At 41.0% G+C, this 16,334-nt stretch overlaps 2 protein-coding genes across 3 annotated transcripts in view; both read left to right on the forward strand.

The window, feature by feature from the left end:
• KCTD9 (potassium channel tetramerization domain containing 9) overlaps window positions 1–3,366 on the forward strand; it is a 40,574-nt gene extending 37,208 nt beyond the window's left edge. Inside the window, exon 12 of one of the 2 annotated variants that reach the window (XM_008151462.3) lies at window positions 1,308–3,366. In XM_008151462.3, coding sequence (XP_008149684.1) covers window positions 1,308–1,424 — 117 coding nt within the window. In that variant the 3' untranslated portion in view covers window positions 1,425–3,366. The remainder of the gene's footprint in view (window positions 1–1,307) is intronic. The other variant, XM_028160599.2, reaches the window with a different exon arrangement.
• Window positions 3,367–8,827: 5,461 nt separating this feature from the next.
• GNRH1 (gonadotropin releasing hormone 1) lies at window positions 8,828–12,396 on the forward strand. Its single transcript, XM_028160603.2, has 3 exons — window positions 8,828–9,188; window positions 10,477–10,572; window positions 12,202–12,396. The coding sequence occupies exons 1-3, from the start codon at window positions 9,036–9,038 to the stop codon at window positions 12,241–12,243; spliced, it is 291 nt and encodes a 96-aa protein (XP_028016404.2). The 5' UTR covers window positions 8,828–9,035; the 3' UTR covers window positions 12,244–12,396.
• The last annotated feature ends 3,938 nt before the right edge of the window (window positions 12,397–16,334 follow it).

Raw genomic sequence — 16,334 nt, forward strand, 5'->3', positions numbered from 1 at the left:
CAGCACTGTATTCTATGTTTTGTCTTGATTTGCCAATTTTGCCAGCTGGCTCAGTAGCTCTGGATAGGCCTGCCTTGGCGCTGGCCAGTAGCACTTCCTGCAGTGCTGGGCATGCTCTGTGTCTGTTCAGTACAGTAGCCATCAGCCCACATGGCTGCAAGTGTGGGTAGTGTAGGTAGGAAATGAATTTTTAAGTTTATTTAATTTTAATGCATTTAAATGTAAAGGGGCACATTTGGCTGGTGCCATCATATTAAACAGCACAGCCTTATACAAGAAAATCTGGCATAGATTGGATTGTAGAGAACAATACAAAATTTGCTGTTGATTTTTTTAAAAAAATGTTTTGCCTTGTTCTCTTAATAGCTCTAAGCAGCAGAATAGCAGATCCTATTAAACTTAAAGGCAAAAGTGCCAGCCTACAGCTGAAGATATAAATTAGTTAAGCACCATTACTTAATTTGTTATTATTTGTTACCATCACCTAAGATGATGACTTTTTTTCCTTGATTTTAGATGCCACGTAGTCAATGGTTAAACAGCAAAAGCCTCCCTCTGTCCAAGTGATTGTAAAGATTAATCAGTTGACTCTTGGGGGGCAGCAGCTGACATTCTGTCCTAAAAGGTTATGTGCCATCACCCTTCTCTAACTATGGTCCCTACCATCCCCAGGGACTTATTCAGAATCTCTTGTCTCATCTGTCACACTACAATCTCAAGAGAAATTTAAAAGCAGTGTGCAATGATGGTGGTAGTTACACTGTTGTATAGGTTCGTTAAAACTAATTGAATTGTGCACATAATTTGGGGGTTAAAAAAAGGCAGTTCCTTGCTATAAAAATGTTAGGGTTGAGGAATGGAATTTAATTATTAAGTAAAATCTGTTTCTCTCAGGTTTTTCAAAATAGTGTCTCAATTCTCCCCCCACCCCTTTCATTGTTGTTGTTCTTGGATTGTGGTTAAATTATTTAGATAATATTTACTACATTTGAGTCCACTCTGGATTTTAAGTGGTTTTAAATGACTGATTATAAAATACATGATCACACGGGACATGTTTCCTTGTTGACATCTATGTGTGGGTGTGTGTTGCAGGGAGGGGGGTGGGGGTCAGCCAGAGCCTCAACTAGAGAGAAAAAATGGAAATATCAAAAAATCTGACTTCTAAAACCGAAATTTTCCAGAAATAACCAAGTTTTATTATATCGCAACCTTTTCCTAACATGCCTAGGAATCGTTTTTGAGAAGGAACAGATAAAACCTTAAATCTCTGTGTTAGTTACATGGTTATTGTTTTTGACTTACAGAACTGCGACCTGTCTGGGTGTGACCTTCAGGAAGCCAACCTGAGAGGTTCCAACGTTAAGGGAGCCATATTTGAAGAGATGCTGACACCACTCCATATGTCACAAAGCGTCAGATGAGAATTTAGGGCTGGAGGAAGATGCTCAAGATGAAAATGTTTTCCTTATCACTTTTATTTCTCCACTCAGTTGTCTAGAAGAAGTAACATTGTAAGGAAATGAAAAAGACAAAACCATTTATAGGATTATGCTTGTTCTCAGTGGTGCATAAGGGAAAAAGTGGCTTTTTCCCACATTCTGGTTTTCACAGAGAAGCACTCATTTACCAGCTGTAGGGAAGCTAGATTAGATTGCTGCCTTTAGAGTGGAGTCGGGATTCGCCTGGCTTTATGACCAGGAATGGTATTTATCATATTTGCTTTCAATAGGCATGATATAGAATTACCATCTTGGTTTGAAATGCATTTGAGGATTTTCATTTATGAGAAGCACAACATGTGAAATTGTATTTATTGAGTCTCTAGATGCATATGGATATTTAAATTGTTAAACTTAAATGAAAATTTCAAGAGGTTGTTCGGGTTATAAAAAGCTTTAGGGCTGCCTCCCTTTTCGTGTCACACCGTGTGAATATGGTGAGATCAGACTCCCAAAGGCTCTCTTTTCAGGTTCATTTTAATAATGGTTATTTTTTTAGAACAAAATAGTAGCTGAATTAAAGAAATCCTCTATTCTTACTGGTTGAGACAAGAGTTGAAAGAAAGACATCATTGTACATCATTGTCAGCTGAAGTTACAGTGGAACATTCTAGCAACAACCTATAGCAACAGCTTTTAAAGGAGCACTCTTCCGAATTTCATTCTAAGCAAGTTCCACTCAATGCAGACCAGGCAATTTTTTATTTACACTACCAGCCTAGTTTTCCTCCTGTACAGTCAAAATAAGCATAGGAAGATACTTCAAAACCAAAAAACCAAGGTGTGTTAATAATATTTAATTCAGAGGCCAAATAGTTTAATCAGGGCCAGCTTAGAACTAGATACTAAGTCTCAATCCACTGTAATCAACACTATAAAATATGAATGGGTATTGCAAAGTCATCTTTTAGATAGCTACACAATAGAATTGCAGCTAAAACCCTACAGTGGAGAATGAGGGATTTTAAACTGACTGTTCAATTATAGCCACCAAAAAAAACTTAACTAAAAATAAAAACATTTGGCTGGTCCAAAATGTAATACCAGTCAGTCAGCACCTGTGGTTCTTCAACTTATATTTTCTGGTTTGGTTTTGTTTTAATAATTTTAGCCTCATTTTCTTGAGTCATTATCTCTCTGCAGCAGCAGAGATGGGGCCTGTACTTCCTCACCAGTAAACAGTGTCCTTACATCTGCCCCAAGAGCAGGAATAGCACTGTAGCCAAATGGATTCTGAATTCTCCAGACTCATCAGTTGAGGCAATTAATTATTAAAACCCACTTTGTATCCTTTGGGAGGATGACATGTCTTGAATATTTACATAGCTTATTCTTTTATATATATGCAAAGCTTTCCTTACAGTGAAGGGTATCTGCATAGTGGGAGGAGATCAGGCCTTTACAGGTAAAGGAAAGCAACTTCAGAAATGAATTATTTTCTTTGCTTTATTATTTTTACCAAGACAGAGAATTATTGTATTGAGAGATATCTATTTTCATAATCAATATGTGCCTAAATTATATTTAAACCATTTCACTCTGTAGTATATTTTCAACAATTATAGAAAATGTGGTTCGTCATTTAAGGGTACCTCTGTAGACATAACCTGAAAGTGCAGAAGAATCTGAAAAATGAAACATGATAGTCTTAGAAACTGCAGAGTTCGGGTCTAATGTATACTGCATTAATAAACAATGTGAAATGTTGAAAAGGAGTTTCTTGTCTGGCTTTTGAAAAGCAACACTTTCTAATTTTTGCTTATATTTCTTCAGTATGTATTGATGACTAGCCCTGAGGGTCTGGGTGGAAAAAGAAATACAGCATAACACTTACTATGGATTAGTTTTTTTATTTAATTTTTTAAAATTGATTTGAGAGAGAGAGAGAAACATCTATTTGTTCCACTTATTCATTCACTGATTTATTCTTGTATGTGCCTTGAGGGCATCAAACCCCCAACGTTGAGTTATTGGGATGACGCTCTAACCAACTGAGCTACCCAACCAGGTAGCTCATTAACTTGTTGGCCCTGGCTGGTTAGAGCGTAGGCCAATCTATGTGGCTCTCTCACATCAATGTTTCTCCTCCCACCTTCCCCTCCCCCCCGCTTCCATGCTCTCTAAAAATCAATGGAAAAATATCCTCCAGTGAAAATTAACAAAAGAAGAAGAAGAAAGGGCCATTAAAGTAAATTTATTAAAGTAAATTTATTTGTTTAAGCATTATTTTATGATCCCCTTAAAATCCACCAACAGGAAGCAATTTCAAAAAAGAAAAGACTGCCTCCCAAAATTCATTTAATTTGTGTCAACTCTTTAGCTGATGAGCATTACCAGTTGGCTCTATTAGGTTGTTTAAACATTGCCTGCCCCCGTCCAAAACATTCTTGCCTGACCACTTGAGAGAATTTTAAGGAGGGAGGAAAGTTTCAAAACAGTAAAACTTCCATTAGGCCTAGTGATGAAACATGTCCATACACAGAGACAAAAATATAGTTATTGTTGGGAAGGAGGGACAGAAAAATGTTTTATAGCTAAATTATCTACATGGATAAAATTTAGTACTCTACTATGTAATTGTTTAGAGCAGTGGTTCTCAACCTTTCTAATGCCATGACCCTTTAATACAGTTCCTCGTGTTGTGGTGACCCCCAACCATAAAGTTATTTTCGTTGCTACTTCATAACTGTAATTTTGCTACTGTTATGAATCATAATGTAAATATCTGTGTTTTCCGATGGTCTTAGGCAACCCTGCTAGCGGTTCTCAACCTGTGGGTCGCCTAGTAATTTAGCCCACCTGCTTCTACACTCTCTAAAAATCAATGGAAAACTACAGTTTCAAAGAAATTTTAGTAGGAAATAATGTTAATTTATTTTCTTAAGAAGGTTACCATCACAAATCAATATTTGAAGATTTCCTCCAGTTGTTCATTTATGAATTGGCTATTTATACTGTAAATCTACCCTCAAGTCAACTTTAAATCATCTTTAAAAAAAAAAATCCTCACCCGAGGATTATGTTTCTATTGATTTTAGAGAGGAAGAGAGAGTGAGAGAGAGAGAGAGAAACATCCTGCAAACCAGGTATGTGCCCTGACCAGGACTTGAACCTTCCAACTTTTGGTGCAAGGTACAATGCTCCAACCAACTGAGCCACCGGCCCGGACTAAATCATCTTTAATATATGAAAAGCCCTAGAATGTTATTAAATCTCCAAGGAAGTATTATTTTTAACTTTTTAAAATTAAAAGGTACACCTCTGCAAAGAAAAACAGTCACTTTATTTTCCGTACCGAGCACCTATTGAAGGATTAATTTTCTGAAACCCTTTCACAACCTTAGATATGTCAGCAGGTGTTCAGGAGTTCTTCCTGCTGAGATTTCACATTAGGACAAAAAAAGAGGTTTGCATCTGTCAGTCAAGATTACTAAATCACTATTGTTACATATTAATAATTTAAAAGTGTTTCTTTTAATGCAGATAATAAAGCCATTTTCCCTCTAAAGTCATACTTTAACAGGAAATTTCTAAATTTAGAAAAAAATTGGTAACTCTAAAATCCAATTATTTTAACCCAGTTGACTAAATTTAGCTTCACGGTAAATTGTTCTGTCCTTGGAACTACATAAAGGTTCAGGGTTAGTCACTAAACATCAAGATTTTGTTAATTGCATATTTGATGCCCTATTTGATGCTATAGAAGATTTTAAAAATCTGACCTTTGCCCTTGATATCTGTGACCTACAATAATACTAATGCAGACTTAGAGTGCATAAAGCATACTGAATGAGTTCATAGAGTATGTGGCTATCTTCATCTAAAAACTTCAAAGCATTATTCAAGAATGTAATACCAGCTGATTGAAATAAGAAATCCAGTGATGCTTAACCAGAGCTAAGTGGTCAATCTGACTATAAGAGTCAGCAGTCCTTACTCCCTTCTCTTTAGTCCTCACCAAAGACCACATCTGCTTCTGCAGCACTATTAGAAGAAGCACATGTCTTTCAGCAAAGAGGAAACCAACTGGACACTTTTCAAACATAATGAACTTCTGTTGAAAAGTAGCTTCTCATTACCTTTCTATTATGGTGAGATGATAGTCCACTCCTTCATGTCAGAATGGCCCTTAAATTATTCAGAGTATAAAAAATAATTTAATCACGTTTTATTTTTAGAGTTTCCATTTGCAACTATACTTTAAAATTTATCCCCTTCTACAACTTGTCCTGAGGATCTGACAGCCTCCAGAGATGGATGAGCAAAGCAGAGGAGTTTATTTGGGCAGGACACCATTGCTCTTTTCTCTGAAATCCTTGCAAATGTAGTTGTTCCAGAGGACAGTGGGGAACAACTGATTGATTAGCATTCTACCCAAGGAGAAGCTGCCAGTCCTGGCCTATAATGACCAAATATCCAGTTATTTTGAACCATTTTACTATCCTCCTTCCTATATAATAAAAGACTAATATGCAAATTGACCAAATGGTGGAACAAATGGTTGCTATAACATGCAATGACCACCAGGGGGCATACGCTCAATGCAGGAGCTTCCCCCGGTGGTCAGTGTGCTCCCACAGGGGGAGCACCACTCAGCCAGAAGCCGGGTTCATGGCTGGTGAGCACAGCGGCAGTGGCGGGAGCCGGCCTCCACAGCAGCGCTAAGGATGTCCAACTGACGGCTTAGGCCCTCTCCTCTAAGCCAGCAGTTGGGCTCCCAGACTGCAAGAGGGCACAGGCTGGGCTGAGGACCCCCCCACACAGTGCATGAATGTCGTGCACCGGGCCTCTAGTGTATCATAACAGTCCTTACAGTCAATTGTTCATGAAAATTTAATTCTATGTCAGATTAAACATATCTTTGTTGCAGAAATAGAGGAAGCATTAGGCTTAATCTGGTTAAAGACCCTTGCTTTCATTCATTTATTCATACCTACTAGAGGCCCGGTGCACGACATTCATGCACAGTGCTGGGGGGGGCAGTGGGGGCAGCCCTCAGTCAAGCCTGCACCCTCTCCAATTCGGGACATCCCCCTGGCAAACCGGGACCACTGGCTACTAACCACTTGCCTGCCTAACAGCTTGATCGCCGCCTAACTGCTCCCCTGCTGGCCTGATGGCCCCCAACTGCCCTCTCCTGCCAGCCTGATGGCCCCCAACTGCCCCTGCCAGCCTTATGGTCTCCAACTTCCCTCCCCGGCCGGCCTCATGGCCCCCAACTGCCCTCCCCTGCCGGCCTGATCACCCCTAACTGCCTCTGCTTTGGCCCCCACCACCGTGGCTTTGTCCAGAAGAACGTCGGACGGTAGGAAGATGTCTGGTCTCCCAATCTAATTAGCATATTACCCTTTTCTTAGTATAGATATTTATTGGATGCTAACTATGAATTTATTAACATGTTTAAGATGAGATCCTTGACTATCATGAGTCACAGCCCACTGGTAAATTAGAGAAAGACAATTATGTACTCAAATAATGTAATAAAGATCAATGGTTCTCTGTCTTTTAAATAATTGTACTGTGTAGCCGAAACGGGTTTAGCTCAGTGGATAGAGCGTCAGCCTGCGGACTCAAGGGTCCCAGGTTCGATTCCGGTCAAGGGCATGTATCTTGGTTGCGGACACATCCCCAGTAGGGGGTGTGCAAGAGGCAGCTGATCGATGTTTCTCTCTCATCAATGTTTCTAACTCTCTATCCCTCTCTCTTCCTCTCTGTAAAAAAATCAATAAAATATATTTAAAAATAAATAATAATAATTGTACTGTGTAAATAACATATCCAAGGGCTCACTGCTGGGTTGAAGCATCTATCTATAAAATTTGGATAATGGTATCCACTTTGCAGGACTATTAATAATGAGAGAGGTTGGTCTTATAGCAGGAAACTGTTATTTCTCATCTTTGTGCTCCCACTGCTTTTAGTACAGTGATTTGCATATTTTAACTGGGTATGTAAGCATTTACTGGAATGAGGCGAACTGTTGACCTAAGTCTGCTCTAGATGGTCTTGCGCTTAATGTGTTCTAATTGCAATGTTTCTGCTTACATTTTTTATGCTATAGAAGGCTTTCAAGTCAAGGAGGGAGCCTGCTGGGTAGGAGACTGGGGGATTTTCCAGCCCATACAATATACTTTAGGGTTCTACATGGGCTTGGTGTAGTGCCTACAATCATTATTATTTATAAATCAGTTCCTTTACAGATCTAAGTGCTGAGACCAGCGCCCAGGCACCTTCACGTCAACTTCTTTCTATAATTATTACATGGCCTCCTTTGTGGAAGTTTTTATGTGTGCATTCAACATCACTTAAGCTAAAACAGCTGTTGTCCTTGAACTTTTGATAGGTCTGTCAGTTTCTTCAAGGAAAGCCGTCCTGGCTAGGTTTTAATCTCTTTGAATTGTGGCCTTAGCTATGAAAGTCTTAGCTGAGGCTTTAATGGGCGAGATTTAAGTAAATTTAACAGATATACCAGTGGGTGTTCCAATTACACACTCCATTAAAGGGCTTTATGTGAGGATTAAAAAACATACTATAAAAAAATAGTCCAACTTCAGTACAATTTAACAGCGGGAAAGATTTCAGGGTCCCGGAAAAGTTTCCTATAAAAAAGAAGCTAGGAAAATGAAAAGGCACAGCATTCAACACACTCCAGAGGAAGCGTGGCATTCTTTGGCCCTCTGCTCTCGGACAGGTAAAATGCTTGGTATTTCTAGCACTTTTTAAAGACTGCATGCTATTGTTTGTCTATGGGGCTTTTACACCCTACAGGCTAAGTCCAGGTGTGACTGACGTGTCTAAAGAAACATTGACCTTTATGGCCATTGTCACCCCTGACCACAGAGATCTAGCCTTTGGGGAGTTGCAACAACAGCTCGTTGACCAGTATTTGATTTTGTCTTTAGCTTCTTCCCATCAAATGAAAATTAATTTGAAGATTCTTTGAGAAAACTCCACATATCGTTAGATCATTTGAGACCACCTTAGCCAGGGAGACATCTGGTCTGGGACTCAGTGCATTAAAAGGTGTTGAGTGAGTCCTCTCTCACTCAGACAGTACAGCCACACCAATGCATGGAGACTAGAAGACAGATAGTCAGCAAAATGTAATTAGTACCTAGTGTAGCCATTTAACGTCAAAAAACATACTTTTTAGCCAGAAATTTTCAGTAGGAGCTACTTATCAGAGTAGATGACCCAATTTCCTTTACCCCGGAATGACACAGTTGGAAACCAATGACAAAAGGCGAGAAGGTTAAGACAAAAAGATGAACTTTGTAAGGGAGAAGTCATGAGTTTGGATAACAACATAATAATGAAAATAAAAATAGAATATTTTAGTTTAAAGAACTGCGTTTGTCCCCAGTGGTTAGGAAACTCAAGATAAGCAAGTGGGTATGTGCCTGTGTGTGAAAATTGTAGACAACTCCTACCCCCATCTTCCATTGGGATAGTGACACAACTGTTAGGCTTTCCACCAAAGAGGTCTTTAGCTTTTGCTCAACCCGGTCTGGGTCTATTCTGATTGTTGCACTGATGTTTATTAGAATGGAGCCAATTCCAAAACTTCTAGCTGGACTTATTCTGTTGACATTGTGTGTGGTGAGCTGCTCCAGCCAGCACTGGTCCTATGGGTTGCGCCCTGGAGGAAAAAGAAATGCAGAAAATTTGATGGACTTATTCCAAGAGGTAAGTCTCTCTCACCTTCCAAATGAGACATGGCTTATTTGACTCAATAATCAAATACAGTAACTATACTCACATTCTGGGTGTGTCCACAATGCTACTCTAGACTCCGTCCTAGGTATTCCGGGGGTGATAAGACACTTACACAGTAAAGTCCATTCCTGCTTTCAATTCAGATGAGGACTAACAAGGCAAAGAAAAGGAACAACTCCAAGAGAATACAGCAACAACTGCTCAAGGTGGGGTGCTCAGAGCACACAGAATTGCCCAAGGAATTGGAAACAACGGATGGAGCCAGGGTCTGTAGGGCAAGATAATCCTTGAAAGTTTGAAAGAAAATCTTAGAACTTCTGCTTATGTTTTTTTCTATCTTATTTTATCTTTTAAAAATACCTACGATTCATGTCAGCAGCACATTTTTATAGCTTATAAATATATATCCTTATCAAGGGTGCGTGCTCTATAATTTCTTTTTACTAATATGGGTATTTAAGCATAGAAGCCAGAGGCTGCTAGAGCAGAGGAGTTAGCAAGCTCAAGGAGACAAAACATATACTGGAAAATAGGCTGGATTTCATTTCATGTAAATTAGGTTTCAGTACCAGCAAAGGACTTGGTTTTTTTGGTTTCCTTAATTTATAAAATGCAACTTCTTGGGATGTGAGGATTCCATGAGAAGGGCCATATATGTAGCTGGTTAACCCAAAAAATGTCAAGGATTTATAAAAAACAGTTCATGTTATTTGTTTTTTAATTAATGGGAAATAAAGTTGGCCCTAAAGGATGTGTGATTCGGCCTGGGACACTTAATATAAGCCTAAACCTGGGAAGCTTAACTGAAGAAACTTAAAATCCCTGGAAAGAAATCTCTCTCTTTGGAGAATAATAATAATTTAGTATGGAATATAGAAGCCCCAGAATTTGAAGTTTCCTTTACACAGATTGTATGTGAAGCAACTCTCATTTAACTGTGACATACTTAACTAAAAATTAGAACATAAAAATCAACCCTATTCATAACTATAACTCTGGCGTATTTTGTGTACTGTCTTCTCCTGAGGTAGAAGTACTTCATCCTCAGCATCTCCAGAGAGGAAATCTCTCTGCTGCCTTCCCCAGCTTCTCCACCGCCTGGCAGATGTGTGTTCCTCAACCCCCATCCCAATCCCGCACCTTTCTCAGTCCCGCATCCACCTTGACCCCATTTTCTACAGATGATTTTTAGTGGAAATGGGAAATCCTCTTTCATGTCTCTATCTCCATCTCCAAGAATCACATTCTTTTACTTCAGAGAGCCAAAGAGGTTGATCAGCGAGCAGAACCTCAACACTTGGAATGCACCCTTCACCAGCCACCTTCTGCCCTCAGGGAGCTGAAAGGAGCGCTGGTGAGTGACAGTGAAAATAACGCCCTACCTGGTTTGGCTCAGTGGATAGAGCGTCAGCCTGCGGACTGAAGGGTCCCCAGTTCGATTCCGGTCAAGGGCACATGGCCAGGTTGTGGGCTCTATCCCCAGTGGGGGGCATGCAGGAGGCAGCTGATCAGTGATTCTCTCTCATCATTGATGTTTCTATCTCTCTCTCCCTCTCCCTTCCTCTGTGAAATCAATAAAATATATATATTTAAAAAAAATAAAAAGCTAACATGGAGCTTTAGTAACGGACCGGCCCCCGGGTACCACCTTGTCGGTTGCCCACTTAGGGCAACCACGTTTCAGCCACTTCGCAACTTCCCTTCCTGACTGCCTGAGTCCGTCCTATGGTAGGGCCCTCACTATCTCATGACACCCCCTTTCGGTGGTTAGAGCACAATGTCTGGAACCTTTTTTTTTTTCTTTCATAACTTGAATTGAAATCACCCTGTAACCTTTATCTACTAATGTTGGCTTTAGCCTTTAGGATGATGGACAAAACAAATCCATTCCCACTGCTCCGTGTCAGTCCTTCAGTATATCCATATATTCCTCAAATATACACCCCAGACTCTTCCCTAGGTAACCATCTCTCTCACCCATTTTTCAGCTGTCCTGGTATGGTGGTGTGGTCCCTGGGAAATGCAGAAATCAAAAATGGTGCCCTAGCCCAGATGGTGTGGCTCAGCTGGTTGAACGTCATTCGATGTACCAGGAGGTTGCCGGTTCAATTCCTACTCAGGGCACATACCTGGGTTGTGGGTTCCATCCCTGGTTGGGGCACATCTGGAGGGCAACCAATCTATTTTCTCTCTCACATGGATGTTTCTCTCTCTCTCTCTCTCTCTCTCTCTCTCTCTCTCTCTGTCTCTCTCTTCTCTCTCTCTCTCTCTCTCTCTCTCTCTCTCTCTTCTTTCTCTCTCTCTCCTTTCTCTCTAAAACCACTAAGCATATCCTTGGGCTTTAAAAAATGGAAATATAGTAACCCAATGTAGACTTGATTTTTTTTTAAGTACAAAGAGAATTGAATATAGAATGGAATCTTGAGGTCTGTGTGGGTGTTCTCTGAGCCCATGTCCACTTGTTTGTACAGTTAGGAGGCATGGCAGGTAATGATGTTGTGCCCAGGAGCAGGAAAAGCCTGAATAGATCATATGTGAAGTTAAGCTATAGTTTTGTTTTTCTCCATTGACTTGAACTTCCACACCCATAGGAAAAAGAAAAACGCAGGCAGGCATCTTTATTTCCTTTCTCTTTCTAATCCTGCTTACTGCATGATAAAATACTATAGCAAGCACTAAAATTTCCCAAACATGACATTAGGAGAAGGAAGTGAAGTAAAGGCTTGGTTAATAGCAAACTGATAGTTCAGACCCTTCTTTCGCCGTCTTCCTCACGTCTTATCCTTCAATTTTTGATGTAGATTTTATTATAAACAACTTTAAAAAACATGATTGCATATCTATTTAGCATTTTCAAGTGCACAAAACAAATGAATCTTTTATTCCTATTTCAATGATTTAGAAATAATGTATCAAAACATACATAATGAAATTTAGCCAGTAAAATCAACCCTGATCTATTTGTTACTCACATATTTTTCAGGAAAGTCTGATTGAAGAGGAAACTGGGCAGAAGAAGATTTAAATCCACTGGTCCAAAAGGAATGACAACACAAGTATAATTCTGACTTGGAAATCTGTGACCCATTTAATATCTGTAAATTGTGTGAATTTCAGAAATTCTTATGCCAAGGTGCATGTATTTCATAATGAAGTAGTGTGAATAAAGTGGCATAAATGTTAACTAAGTCTTTCTCTAACTCAAACCTGTGGTGGGGGAGGGGCATTGTAAGCCGCAAAGGGGAGTCCTCCAGATGTGTCTGCAGAAGCAGATGAGAGGAATGGAGAACACTACTGTTCTCCATTACAAAGTCAACACTACTGTTGGCCAGGAATCTCAGGCTCTCCTCCATCGCCACCCTGTACCCACAGGGCATCAGCCCCATGTTGGTCTGGGCCAAAAAAGCTGATTCAGCTACAGTGTTCTATGGGATTGTGGTTTTGTTTTTGACCAGACCCTACAGAAGTTAGATGGAGTCAGATTGTCTCTAATTCCTTTGACAGTCAAATAAGAACCTGAGAGAGGCCTAGGGAGGCCTCGCTGGGCTCCTAGTCCATTGCTTCTTCTGCCCCAGGTGGTCTCTCCAGGTTCATCAGAGCAAGTGGTACACTCTGAGTGTTGGGACCAAGACCTAAACATAATAGTGTTCACCTGCCTGATCTTTTTGTTACTTTCCTCTGCGCTATGGAGTGTAGAGTCAGTTGAAGACAGATGTTCCCATATCCCTTGGTCAAATAGCATTGCCACCATTCATTCTCTACAAAGAGAGTCAGATTTTGTACTAGATACATGCATATTTTCATTACCCCTCATAATGACCTGGGAAAGTAGATATTATGGCCTTTCCTTTGAAATGGAGGAACTGGGGCTCCAATAGTTTGAGACAGACGCACTCCACGGTGTCGGGTCCCATGGTGAGTGATTCTGTATTGCACTGTTATGAGCCGCCAATGGACTTGGACCTGGGAGCTCAGTTATTTTGTTAAATGGAGCTGAGAAAGGATACTGAGGCTCCCGTGTCAACTCAGTTTTACTGGTGACCATTTCTCTGTGAGGTCCCAGACACTGTCACACTAACATTCTCATTTATCCCTATAACTCCAAGAGACTCAGAGACCAGTTGGAAAACTCAAATTTCAGATAACTTGTTTGGTGTGACAGCAGCAAATTGTGCCTGTATTCACATGGCAAAGACCTATGCCTTTTTCCCCTCTTTTAATCAAAGAGATGAAGCCTTTCTCGTCCCCTCCCTGGCCCTATACCTCTAAAAAGGGCAAGAAAGACCTATATTAAGGAATTTAAATATGGGTCAGAAACATTCTATGGGGGAGAAAACCTCCCCTTTTTAGTATAAATATTTATTACTGTACAGTGCTAGATTTTCCAAATATCACCATTTGCAGAATCTCTAACACTGAATCACAGACTTCTTCACTCCCGCTTTAATAAAATTAGGCAGTCATGTGGTCTATACTCTACTTTATGACACATCACCCCCAGTAGGGTGCGTGCAGGAAACAGCCAATCAATGGTTCTCTCATCATTGTTTCTATCTCTCTCTCCCTCCCCCTTCTTCTCTGAAATCAATAAAAATATATTTTAAAAAAGTTTTATAAAGGCAACATATTTTATTTATTATTTTATTTATTTTTTAAAAAATATATTTTATTGATTTTTTACAGAGAGGAAGGGAGAGGGATGGAGAGTTAGAAACATCAATGAGAGAGAAACATGGATCAGCTGCCTCATGCACACTCCCTACTGGGTATGTGCTCGCAACCAAGGTACATGCCCTTGACCGGAATCGAACCTGGGACCTTTGAGTCCAAAGGCTGAGGCTCTATCCACTGAGCCAAACCGGCTAGGGCAAGGCAACATATTTTATACATCCTGTTTGGAGTCTCAGGTTTCCTTTGCCAAAGCTATGATGTGCACTGACCACTAGGAGGAAGATGCTCTGACCAGTAGGTGAGCTTGCTGCTGGGGTCCGGCAGATTGGAACTGAGCGAGACGGGCCAGACACGCCCTGGAGACCTCCTGCGGTCTGTCTCTGGCTGGTCAACCTCCCACGTCTCTCCAGGGCCCTGATCATGCACTGGTGGAGTCCCTCAGCCTGGCTTGTGCCCTCTCGCAATCTGGGACCCCTCGAGGGAAGTCAGAGAGCTGATTTCGGCCCGGTCCCACAGGCCAGGCCGAGGGACCCCACTGGTGCATGAATTCGTGCACTGGGCCTCTAGTCCTATATAATAAAAGGCTAATATGCAAATTGTCCCCTTGACCGGAGTTTGATCAGGAGTTCAACCAGGGGGTGGGGCCGGCCCACCAACTGCTTGCGGCCCCTCCACCGAGCTGGCCAGGCCCAATTGGCCCCAATCGGGGTGTGCCAGCTGGACCCCACCCATGCATGAATTCATGTACCAGCCTCTAGTGTGTGTGTGTGTGTGTGTGTGTGTGTGTGTGTGTACACATACACACACACACACAATATATATTGATTTCAGAGAGAGAGGGAGAGGGATAGAAACATCAATGAGAAACATCAACATCAATCAGCTGCCTCCCACACACACCCTACTGGGGATGAAATCCACAACCTGGGCATGTGCCCTGACTGAAAATCCAACAAGTGACCTCTTGGTTCATGGGTCAACGCTCAACCACTGAGCCACATCAGCTGGGCTAAAAGTAGTATTGTTCCATGTGGACCTAAACCCCAAATGATTTCCCAGGTCTATTGATTCAAATCTGATTTTTTATTTTTTATTTATTAATTTATTTTTTAAAATATATTTTATTGATTTTTTACAGAGAGGAAGAGAGAGGGATAGAGAGTTAGAAACATCGATGAGAGAGAAACATCGATCAGCTGCCTCTTGCACACCCCCCACTGGGGATGTGCCCGCAACCAAGGTACATGCCCTTGACCGGAATCGAACCCGGGACCTTTCAGTCCGCAGGCTGACGCTCTATCCACTGAGCCAAACCGGTTTCGGCTCAAATCTGATTTTTTAACAAGCATCTGATGAGTCTTGTGTACACAGACAGTGGAGCATTTTTGCTCCAAGAAGCAATAGAGTGCAAATGTCTGAAAGAGCTGAAACATTAAAAAATTCTCATGCATAAAGCCAGGACTTACACCAGGGTTTATAAGAAGCACACCTTGAACACCAATTTCCTAAAGCTGTCATTTCCTCCAGGTTCTCACCCTTGCCCTAATATTGGAGAAACATGGGGAGATTTAAAAGAAATAGTGATGTCCAGGTCCCACTCCCTGCCCCCAGAAATTCTGATTTCATTCGTCTGGGGCATAACACCTCTTCCCAAGTGATACTGTTGTCCAATCTAGTTTGAGAATCGGTCCCCATCCTTTCCATCTATGTTATTAGACACTCCCTTTAACCTCTTTTTCCCCTTTTACCTCTGCCTAATTATCTGTGGTGAATGAGTAAAGAAATAGAACGTATTGTATTGAATGACCTGGTCAGTTCAGATGCCAAAGGGATGGATGGAGAGGTGGGGGGAAGAGAAAGAACCAAATAATTTGCAGTTTTTAATTCTTTGAAAGAAAAGATTAAAAAAAAAGATAGTCATCCCCCCAGTACAAGTTTAAATTAATAGACCCGCACTGAAAGGAGGCCAGAAGGGACTCTGGGTGAGATGCGTCATAAAGGAGGCTTCAATAAAAAGGAGTTCAGAAGTGATTTCATTTCATTAACATACTAGAGGCCTGGTGCATGAATTCGTGCACGGAGGGGTTCCTGCCAGCCCACCCTGATGGGAGCTGATCAGGCGCTGGCCAGTGGGGAGGGGATGTGGGAGGTTGGCCTGCCGGCCCCACCCCAGATCAGGGTTCGGGCGCCAATTGGGACCTCCATGTGTGTCATAGCGACTGGTCATTCCACCATTCCAGTTGGTTGGCTTTTATATATATAGATAATAAACTGAGCACACAATGAACTTTAAAATGCACTTCCATTTTTAATTTAAAAAATAAATAACAGCAAATTTGAACACAATTTGTCTACTTCAATGCACATTTTCCTAACTGTCCATGTTTGAATCCCAAGTAGTTTACAAAAATCATGGCAACAGGGCTTTTGACAAAGTTGAAATGA

The sequence above is a fragment of the Eptesicus fuscus genome, chromosome 6, assembly GCF_027574615.1.
Source record: "Eptesicus fuscus isolate TK198812 chromosome 6, DD_ASM_mEF_20220401, whole genome shotgun sequence".
NCBI lineage: Eukaryota > Metazoa > Chordata > Mammalia > Chiroptera > Vespertilionidae > Eptesicus > Eptesicus fuscus.